This window comes from Mustela putorius, unplaced genomic scaffold (genome assembly GCF_011764305.1).
Source record: "Mustela putorius furo isolate JIRA1106 unplaced genomic scaffold, ASM1176430v1.1 tig00003871_pilon_pilon_pilon, whole genome shotgun sequence".
Classification (NCBI taxonomy): Eukaryota; Metazoa; Chordata; class Mammalia; order Carnivora; family Mustelidae; genus Mustela; species Mustela putorius.
Window position 1 is genome coordinate 2,004,524 of NW_025422023.1, and position 12,020 is coordinate 2,016,543.

The window sequence follows — 12,020 nt, forward strand, 5'->3', positions numbered from 1 at the left end:
CATTAATAGAATTATGATACATACTCCAAATAAAAAACCTTCAAGGAGAGTCTCAGAAGTCCATCTTCTTCTGAAGACTGATGCCTCTACTGAGTTTCTCTAGGATGTATGGCATAGCATTACATCGCTTCCCACTAAAAACTTAAAACCTCACATTCAGTATATCCATGAATCCCATTAGCTCTACATTCAAGAGTTACTGAGAATCCAATTATTTCTCATCAAATCCATTTTCCTACCAAGTTATGATCAGCTCACTTCTGGTTTACTGCAAAGGATTCGTAACTGATCTCCTGGCTTCTGTCTTATTCTTTCCAATCTTTCTTCAGTAGTAAAAGTCAACTGTCCAGTAAACTGTTAAACATATTAGGTCATGTCCCTCCTCTGCCTGGAACCCATCAGGCTGTCTGTCTCAGTGGAATTAACAGCTCAAGTCATTACAAGTTTAAAAGCTCTGTTTAGGCTCCATCTGGCCCCCACCCATTACTTCTCAAACATTCCTTACCTGACTCTAGCTCCCTGGGTTCCTGCCATACCAGTGTCCCTCTTCTCTCCCACATGGCAGAGAAACACCTGCCTGACACATTTGCAGGAGAAACACCTGCCTGACACATTTGCACTTACTCTTTTTTCAGTCTGGAATGCTCTTTCTACAGAGGCTTTTCCTGATTGAAGGTATTGCCTTTTCTCACATGCTTTTTGTTCTCATTATTTGGTTTATTTTCCCCTATAGTACTTATCACCACCTGACATATATAATACTTACTTTATTTATTGTCTATTGCTCCTATTATGATGTAGGCCTAGAAGGATAGAGATGTCTGTCTCTTGTTTGCTTATTCACTAGCACGTTCTTAAATAAAGCCCAGCATTAACACTCTTTTGAATGACTTAAAAAATATGAATTTCTGTTATGTTCCTGTAAGTACTATTATTTTGGTTAAAAATACCACTTGCCAGGGATGCCTGAATAGCTCAGTTAGTTAAAGCATCTGACTCTTGATTTCAGCTCAGGTCATGATCTCAGGGTCGTAAGATCGACCCCTCCATCAGGCTCTATGTTGGGTGTGCCTGATTAAGATTCTCTCTCTGCCCTTCTCCATAATCCTGCTCACTCTCATGCTTTCTCTCTCTTTCAAAAAACAAAAAACAAACAAACAAAAAAAACACTAGTCATAAACATTCCAAGTTTAATTTTATATGGCTTTCATTATATTCTGGTATTTAATTAGTGTTAGTCTGCATTTATTAAATGCTTTTATATCCTGATGGAAAAAGAGTCTTATAAGGTTCAGCTGACATTTATTAATATTACTGTTCTCGGCAATATTTTAACAGGAACATGATATATCAATGAGAGAGTTTGTAAATATCATCATTCTGAAGTCAAATGTTACCAAGTCCTTCAGTTTAATATTTTTGTAGATTTCTTATATTTGGTATAGCCACTCACTTCTTGTAGTTGCAATATGCTAGATCTCAAAACATGTTCTTGATTCCTTTTTGCGGGATAACTGTGCTTATGAAGTACTCTGCACCTAGTAAACTTTTAACACTGCTTATAGAATAGAATTGACTCTTGCATGTGTGTATTCACATAGGTGTTAAGTTGAGCAAAATAATGAAGATTTGGGCCAAACAAACAAAAAATGTTATCTAGTGGTCAGAAAGTAAATTGAGAGTCTGGTATTTCTAAGTTTGTATATGATAATCATTTGGTCCATAAAATATTAGTCTCCTAAAACATATTTTCAAGTGCAGGCTAGGGAAAATCAATAAATGAGAAATAATGTACTTAGGATTTTTGTGATTGCATATTGTCCTTGGTAACCTTGTATTCTGTTACCACATTCTATATTTCTTTCACATTCTCATGAAAACGAAATGAACGCTTTTTGGTTTCATTTTGTCACTCTCCATTTAGCCTGTAAGTCACTAAGATGTAACCATTTCAGGATTTGAAAGCAATGTATAAAATCAAATATATTATTTTTAAAAATGAATTACTTTGCATACTAATAGCCTTAACTTCATGTTAATTTAAAGTATTTTTTTGGCATTTAATTATTTACAAAATAGGAATCAGAAATAATAAGATATAGTTTTAGGAAGTTAAGATGGCTTTTTTTTTTAAGATTTTATTTATTCAACAGAGAGAGCACAAACAGGTGGAGTGGCAGGCAGAGGGAGAGGGAGAAGCAGACTCCCTGTTGAGCAGGGAGCCCTGATGTGGGGCTTGATCCCAGGACAACTGGAATCATGACTTGAGCAGAAGGCAGGCACTTAACTGACTGAGCCACCCAGGGATCCCTAGGATTGCTTTTTAAGGTTACTTCTATGATTTGTAACCTGAATGTTGCATGATAAAAATACTTTGCAAGGATTTTGAAAGATATGTTAGTGTGATATTTTCTAAATATTTGCTCCTCTATAAATTTTTTTTGCAAGAGCGTTTTTAAAGATATTTTCATTGCATAGCCCTGTGACCTCTTTTCTTCTCTCCACACAACTCAGACATTCTTTACACTACCTTTACACTACCCAGATTATTTATTCCTCTGTAGAGGTTGTTCACGTTTGCTTTACTATCCTGGTATCTCTATATGTTTTTAATAACAAATTCCATACCATTAGCCTTTGTAACTTAGAGAAGTTTCAAATCTTCATATGTGGCCTATAAAAAATGATGCCTTTCCGACAAGGGACGCAAAGGCAAAAATGAACTATTGGGATTTCATCAAGATCAAAAGCTTTTGCACAGCAAAAGAAACAGTTAACAAAACCAAAAGACAACTGACAGAATGGGAGAAGATATATGCAAATGACATATCAAATAAAGGGCTAGTGTCCAAAATCTATAAAGAACTTAGCAAACTCAACACCCAAAGAACAAATAATCCAATCAAGAAATGGACAGAAGACATGAACAGGTATTTCTACAAAGAAGATATCCAGATGACCAACAGACACATGAAAAAGTGCTCCACATTACTCGGCATCAGGGAAATACAAATCAAAACCACAATGAGATATCACCTCACACCAGTCAGAATGGCTAAAATTAACAAGTCAGGAAATGATAGATGCTGGCGAGGATATGGAGAAAGGGGAACCCCCCTATGCTGTTGGTGGGAATTCAAGCTGCTGCAACCACTCTGGAAAACAGCATGGAGGGTCCTCAAAATGTTGAAAATAGAACTACCCTATGACCCAGCAATTGCACTACTGGGTATTTACCCTAAAGATACAAACGTAGTGATCCGAAGGGGCACCTGCACCTGAATGTTTATAGCAGCAATGTCTACAATAGCCAAACTGTGGAAAGAACCTAGATGTCCATCAATAGATAAATGGATAAAGAAGATGTGGTATATATACACGATGGAATACTATGCAGCCATCAAAAGAAATGAAATCTTGCCATTTACAATGACGTGGATGGAACTAGAGGGTATCATGCTTAGCGAAATAAGTCAATTGGAGAAAGACAACTATCATATGATCTCCCTGATACAAGGAAGTGGTGATGCAACATGGGGGGGTTAAGGGAATAGGAGAAGAATCAATGAAACAAGATGGGATTGGGAGGGAGACAAACCATAAGTGACTCTTAATCTCACAAAACAAACTGAGGATTGCTGGGGGAAGGGGGGTTGGGAGGGGGGAGGGGGTTATGGATATTGGGGAGGGTATGTGCTATAATGAGTGCTGTTAAGTGTGTAAACCTGGTGATTCACAGACCTGTACTCCTGGGGATAAAAATACATTATATGTTTATAACTAATAAATAAATAAATAAAATTTAGAAATATTAAAAAAAAAATGATGCCTTTCCAAGGAGAATGGTAGTCATTAGTTTTGCCCATATCAAAGTGGAATGTATCATCCCTAAGCAAAATATAAGCTCACACTGTGCATAAAGACAACTCTTGTTTGCTTCGGCCAGAGGCATGTTTTATGAGGAAAAAAAAAAATTTTAAGCAGGCCATTAAGAAATATTCTTGTTCCCTTTTTAATGTCTTTGAACTGTATGTGTGAGCAGAATTGTAAGGAATTTCTAGTGACTCATTCCTAGTTTTGGCCATCCTCGTGTTCTGTGAGGTTGTGCTTATTAAAACCTCTAAACAGCTCTCGGAAAGTCTTGGCAATAGAGCTTGTCGCTTGTGCCTATCAGCAATGTCAGAAGCTTTTTTCCAACTCTATCACTAGCAAACAATATTGCATAGTTATTAAAATATGGGAATTAACTACAAAATCTGCAAGTGGCAAACAGTGTTGTAAATCAACTAAGCAATTAGCATGAGGTTTTTTAAGTGACTGAATACAAATTCAGAATTATGAAGTTACTATCTAATAACCCAACAAGTGATGTGAATAAATCCCTGCTAATATGAAAATTATCAAACCACTGAAATACTCTTTTCTACAAGCAAGTCTGTGGATCCTCGTGCTAATGTGCTTAGACTGATAACTACAGGCATTCCGTGAAAGCTTTGTTTATTCCAGTTGCTGTGGATTGTGTTTAGAGAATCTGTCATCCAAATGATCAGAAAATCGAAATCTGCAATTTATTTTCTCTTAATAGGTAGACAGGTTTTCACTGGCTTAAGCTCAGTTTTATTAATACTCTTTGAAACTAATTTCTGGAAAATGAATTTTAAAGGCAGGATTTTGTCATTTCTACCCTCCTCCCCAACCCGCCATCACTGTAATACAAGACTCAAAGCCACCTGTACATACTTTGGAAATATATGTTAAATAGGCACAGGCTATAATCTCCTGTCATTCATCTGCATTGTTGCAAAGGACCCCTAGACCTTGCTTCCTCCACAAGTCATTCTATATGTTGTTCTCAAAATTACTTTCTGATCAGGCTGTTTTCCTTCCACAAATTTCCAGCTCCTTTCCAAATAAAAGGCAAAAACTTCATATGGCTTCAATGCCCTCCATGATCTGGTCTCACTTAACATACTTTTTCTTTATTTTTGTTTATATTGCAATATTACTTCCATACAGAAAAAAGCTCAGACATTAATGAATGAAAAATAAAGTAACAACCAGGCAACCACTGTCCAGATCAAAAAATAGAAGGCTATCATTATGACAGAAGCCAACTTTCCTTGTGCATCTTTCTGATGATATCCTCCCCAGCATCTCAGAGCTAATCACCCAGAGGTGATCACTTTCCTCATTTTCTTTATGGTATCTCCACCTGCATGTAAATCCTTAAATACACAATTAACTTTACCTGTTTATGAATGTTAAAAAATGGAATCAGACTGTTTTCTTCAAGTATTGTTTTTTTTTCACCCAACATTATTCTTTTAAAAGTCCATTTGTGCTACTCTGTATAGCTCTAGGTTCTTAAATTTTAAGCTGTTTAGTATTACATTGGATTACATTACATTGGTTCCATATACCACATTGGATTAATGTGGTTACATTGGATCCATATACATTGAATCCATATTGGATCCATATACCACAGGAGATTTATCTTTTCCATATTGATGGACATTTGGATTTTTATTATTCCCAGATTTGGGCTATTATGTACAGTGTTGTTATAAACATTCTCGGGTATACATTTTGATGCCCAGGATTCTCTTAAGTGTTCATACCCAAGGAGTAAAATGGTTGGAACATTGCTGTACATATCTTCATCCTAGATAAATATTTATGTAACACTCAAAAACAGGCAAAACTAATTTGCCTGTAAATATCCATTCTCTGCTGGATATGTCAGGACATTTTCTAAAGTATTGAACCGATTTAAACATCCAGCAATAGTAAATGACAACTCCTGTTTCTTCATATCCTTAGCAATATTTGAGATTATCAGACTATTTCTCTTTCTGCTTCTCATCTCTTTACTTTTGCTTTGAGATTTTCTAGTTGTTTATTCCTTTGCACTACGGGTATTAATTCTGAAGTATTACAAGTCACTAATTCTCTCTTCCTCTATTTCTAATCTTCTGATTAACTCAGTTATTAAATTCTTAACTTCAGACATTCTCTTTACTCATTCTTAAATTTATGTTTAGTTCTTTTCAGATTGTGCAATGACATTTCATGTGCTTTCCAATTTCCTGTCAATTTGTCCCTTGTCAATTTGTTCTAGTATGGTAACACAATTTTTATAATATGGATCTGAAAATTTCAGTATCAGAGTTCTTGAAAGATCTATTTCTTTTGTATATTATTTCCACATTTGTATATGTGAAATAGAATTTCCTTTTACATGGTATCTTTGACTTCTGTTTTGAACATTGTTTAAACAATTACTTAAAGGAATAATGTAAGACCTAAAATGCAGATATTTTCTCCAGAGAGTACTACAGATTTATTTATTTATTTATTTTCTGGCATGCATCTGGAATCTCTTCCAGTTTCATACCACTTTAAATTGCATTAAAATTTGAGACAGATTATTAAGACCTAGGTTTTAATCCAAGGGTTGAAAAATTTGAGGTCCAAGGAGATGGAGTTGAAGTAAAATGATTTATGATGACTTTCTGTTCTGTAACCTTCTGTGTGATCTTGAATTGAAATTTTTCTTATCTGTTAAAATAGTCCATAGCCAGTAACTCCCAAAATGAAGGTTTCCTTTTCTTTTCTTTTCTTTTTTTTTTTTTAAATACTTTCTGTTGTGTTTCTCTGGTGTCTTGTGTTTAATAGTTGCAGTGTATGTTGCTTTTGTTTTATGTTATATTTTTTGAGTATGTGGCTTTTTCCAAACTGTGATTATTTTGGAAGTGGTGGCCATGACTTTCTACAGTATCGAGTATAGTGGGTACTACACTCACTACACTGAGTGTAGTAACTTGATGCTGTAGATGCTCAATTCATGTTAAATAGGTAAGTCAAAGAATGAATAAATTTTGGAAATAGGTATATAGATAAAAATGATTCTACCACGTTCAGTATTGCCATAGGGAAGAGAAAGTATTTTTTCTACTGTAGGTCCTAGACCTTCAATCTAATTTCTATTGCTATGTTTACCTGTCCAATGTATTGGCTGATTGTCCTCATAAAGCATAACTGGTCTGAGGTAGGATGTACAAATAGTGATCCTAATCTGTTAAAGAGCTTAAAAACAAAGTCTAAAAACATCTATTCAGAAGAGAAGTGATAGGATGTAATAAAAGTTTATTTGGGTCGTAAAATTTGAAGACCATGTTCATTAATAATTCATCAGTCATCTGTAAAAGAACCATTAGGATAGCCATTTTTACTCTAGACCTTTAATCAATTCCAGCTGATTTTTCTGGAACCAGACTTTGGCAACAAAACTTTGAAAGGATCCATTTGCCTGGGTATTTACTTGTAATATTGGAATTAAAAATAATTTTGAAAGGAAAATCTAGCATATTAAGGAAATATAATTTAGCATATTCAACAACTGTTTTAAAGAGATAAGAGTAAAAATTAAAAACCAATATTTCATATCAAAGCATATATTGGGATAATATTTTGCCAGATAGATCTTTTAGTTTTGCAATACATTTAATTAGTATTCTTAATTGTTTTAGTATCATCCTGAAGAGTGGTATTCAGCTTTCTGTTTATTAAATTGCTGTTTAACTTTAAAGATTTATTAGATTTTGAAGACCACGAATAAATAGAGAATGTATATGGTCCAAAACTACTGGTAAAGGAATCAATCAAATAAGATCTCTTTTGAATCATCTTTACTTTGGTTTGTCAATAAGTAAATGTTTAAAATGTAGACTAATTCTAACTCTAAAATTACAGAATTTTATTCTTATTGGCATGCTTCTGAATATGATCTTCGTTTTGGAGTTTATTTAATTCATTCTGATTCTAATGACCTCATGGCCTACTTCAGAGTATTTGTACATTGCATTGCATAGTCGTTGGCTAGGTCTGTGTTTTGTCTGTATAACTGAATGTTTGGTAACAAATTCTGACAATTATCTGAAAGATTACTATATATTTTAAAATACATAAATATTTAGAATCATTAAGATGTTCTATATTTTACACATAATATTAAAGGATTGATTAAATTTTTACTTTTCTCTCATTTGACATCATTTGGATTAAACAAATCAGTATTACTTGAAATTTTTATCCATTCCCAAAACCTCTCTTCTACTGATCTATTAGTGTTCATTAGCATCAAATAGTGTTGTAATGGAAAAACAATCAGGAGCTTGACAACAAAAAAAATCTGAAATTTCTTTTTTTCTTATGTTCTAGAATCCTAGAAAGTTACGGTCTGGTATGGCATTTCACATCTCAAGGGAATATACTTCTTCTTATTTTTCCACTCTGTGTGCTTTAAAACAGTTACCAGAGCCCCAGAAATTATGTGCTCATTCCAGTTGGAAAAAAAGAGGAAAGATGAAAGAACAATTGCACAAAACACCTGCTTACATTCCATTGGTCAGAATTAGTCACATGGTCTCACCTTGCCTAAAAGGAGACTATAGATTGTCTTTTTTCTCAGGTGCTAATATAAAAAGATAGATAGATAGATATAGATATACATATGCATATACGTATATATAATTAGTGCAGAAGAGAACAACTACCTGGGAACAAATAGCAGTCACCTCCTTTATCTATTTACTTACTGATTTATTTTACTCTGAGGTAAGATATAAACAGTAGACCAAGACCACATTTTTAAAAAAAGAAAGTGTCACTAGTTTAGAAAACCAAAATTTAAAAAATATTACAAATACCACAAAATCAACATAGTTGTAGATAAGCCTCAAACTTAGAACTGATTTTCTGGGTGTCCAAAGTGAAAAGGGATACCAAGATAATTAGTTATCTTATTTTAATTATTTAGAAGTGGGCACAAAATGAAACCCTATTGGCTCTGAAAAATTCAAAAATTCATCTCATGGTATTTTTAGGGGAAAACTGAATGTTATGGTGGGCAATATTTTTATAATAGATGAAATGATTTTATAAGACACTTACTTTGGATCTTTGACTAAAAGCCATATTAAAGTGTTATTTTACACTCAATGAAGATTCATCTGTGAGTCTCTAAAGAAAAATGATCCAAGGATAAAAATGATCCAAGGATAAAATCATATATACATATATACATATACATATATATGTATATACAGATTTTAACCTGCCTGGAGGGCTATATGTCTATCTAGCCCATATGTATGCATATAATTATGTGTGTATATATGTATATGTATACATATGGGCTAGATAGACATATAGCCCTCCAGGCAGGTTAAAATCTGCCTGTATATATATGGTTATCTGTAAAATTACTGTTTTATATGTATATATATATATATGGTTATCTATAAATATTACTGCTCTGAGGGGTCTCAGAACAAATTTAAGAAATTTAGGAGTAGATTATCTAATTTCCTATAGTCTGCCAGCATGTTTCAAACCAATTGAGCTTCCTTAATACCAGGAAAAAGTGAAAGGAGCCTATTTGTTAATTGTAAGAGGACAAAAACTCAAAATGGTAAAAGATGTAGAAACAGAAACCAATTTGCTAAATTTAATAAATTACACAGTTTGCCAAAAACTTAAGTGGATGTTTATAGCAGTGATAGACAAGCTGTTTTTTCAATGAAATGTGTGGTTATATCTACATTTCAAAATTATTTATCAAATAATTCCAAGTAAATGTTATGTTATAAATTTTCATTAAACTATATGTTCTTAGAATTTTTTGGTTTTTTTCAGAGAGTTTATGTAGAGTTTATCTGTTAAAATATTATTTTACATATTTTTGACATATATAGATAACAAATGCTTCAAGATACAAAAAAATTATGGTTTCTTAAATTTAATTTTATTATTGCTGAATTGTAGATTGGTCCTACAGTGACAAGAATAATGAATTCATGGCCCCTGAAGTTTTATAGTCACTTTCATCTAATTTTTGTTATAGTAGTAATTAAATGAGAAATGAAAAGAAATTAAGTGATTAAACATTATTCAATACTATGACACATTAATAACATATAAGTTATATTTTTAAGTTAATTCTTTCAAAGTTCAAAAGCAATTTTTAGGTTGTGTATAAGCAAAACTCTTTGAAGAATTAATTTTTGGTTTCAGGGAGCACTGTAGATTGACATCAAGGATTTCTCTTATTTCCATGTAGGAAGAACCTTTTGTAATGGTCTCTGAAAATGTCTTGGGTAAGCCGAAGAAATACCAAGGCTTCTCCATTGATGTTTTGGATGCCTTATCTAACTACCTGGGTTTTAACTATGAAATTTATGTTGCACCGGATCACAAGTATGGAAGCCCACAAGAAGATGGGACATGGAATGGCTTGGTAGGAGAACTAGTCTTTAAGGTAAGCATTTACTTATCTATCTACCTATCTAACCATCACCAATGACTGAACTGTAACTTCTAGAAGCTTATTTCATATAAAATAAGTGCAAAGCAGAGGTTTAAGTGGTAATGTTGAGTGCAAAAGTTGCAGCCAGTACTATTTTATGAACTCTGTGTAGAGAAACTGATGAGAAAAATAAAGCTACATTTTAAAATATTTTATATAATAGAAAAGTATCTATAAAAGGCTTTACTTTTGCCAAATTTATACTCGAAATATTTTGTCAGTATATGATACACACCGAAGTCACAATGTAATTCATATCATTGTTTTCTTTTAAAAATGCAGTGTTATTTGCAAAAAAAAAAAAAAAAAAAAAAACAAACCCAAAAACAAAAACAAAAAAACAAAAAAACCCAAAACCAATTAGGGGCTAATCATTTAGTTTCAGGATCTAAGTAAGGTAGATCTATCCTTACTACTATATTTCTCCTTGTTCTTTGATTTTTCAAAGAGTGCTTAAACTTCTTTATTTGTTTATCTCTATTTCTGTCAGATTTTGAATTTTTTCATTTTTTTGAATCTACTATTAGGTGCTCACACACTTATAATTATTATGTTTTTGATGAATTTTTGAATAGTTCGGTTTAGGTTTATAATTCACTATTTGATTTATGTATGTCCCATTTTTCTCTCTGTTATTTCTTCTTTTGTTTCTCTTTTGGTTAATTGAATATTTTTCATATTTGACTTTATTTTCTCTTTTGACTTTTTACTGTATTTCTTTGTACTTCTCTTTGTGTGGTTAGTATAGAGATTACAATATGTGTTTTATTACAATATGTGATCTAGTGTAATATCATACCACTACACATTTTTGAAAAGGTATAAATTTGTAACAATATAATTTCATTTATACCACCCTATCCTTTATGCTATTGTTGTCAGAATAATTATTTCAGAACTCCAGAGTAAAATGTAATAGTTTTTTAACTTAAACTTTCAGTTCTCTTTTATAAATATAGAGAGAAAAAACGTTTCTGGTATTTAACCATTTATCCACTGTTTCTAAGGTTTTTCAGTTAATTCTACATTTCTGTTCACTCACCTGACATCATTTACTTCAGAAGAACTTCCTTTGGAATGTCTTGAAGTGTAGTCCTATAAGTGTATTTCACCCTTTTTTTTTTTAACTTTAAAATGTCTGTATTGCCCTGTTTTGAATTATATTTTTAGTATGCATAAAACTCTGAGTTAACAGTTTTTCTCAATGTTAAACATTTTAAAGGTGTCTTTCCATAGTCTTTTTGCCATATATTTCTTCTTATGAGAAGTCAGATATCATTTGTACTTTTGTTCCTTTTTTTAGTGTGGGCTGGCTTTTTTACAATTTTTTTTTCATTTTTGATGTTTTGATGTGTAACTATGATCTACCTACATGTGGTTTTCCTTGTATTTATACTCCTAGGGATTCACTGAGTTTCCGAAATAAGTTTCATATAATCTAGTAAATGTTGGCAATTTTTCTATAGTTATTTTTTCTATGCTTTTCCCTTCCTCCTCTCTCTTTAAAGCTTGGAGAATATTCATGTTAAACCTCCTAATATTGTCTCTAAGTTACTGAGGTGTTATTTAATTTCTTGAAATATTTTTACTCTCTGACTTTTACTTTAAATTATTTGTCTTGATCTGCTTTCAAACTTACTGATTCTTTCTT

The 12,020-nt window shown here is 32.5% G+C and overlaps 1 protein-coding gene across 2 annotated transcripts in view; it reads left to right on the forward strand.

The window, feature by feature from the left end:
- Positions 1 to 12,020, forward strand: part of GRID2 (glutamate ionotropic receptor delta type subunit 2) — a 1,483,500-nt gene that overhangs the window by 1,127,160 nt on the left and 344,320 nt on the right. For both annotated transcript variants that reach the window (XM_004756063.3, XM_004756062.2), the window contains exon 10: positions 10,124 to 10,321. In XM_004756063.3, the coding sequence (XP_004756120.1) occupies positions 10,124 to 10,321 (198 nt within the window). The remainder of the gene's footprint in view (positions 1 to 10,123; positions 10,322 to 12,020) is intronic.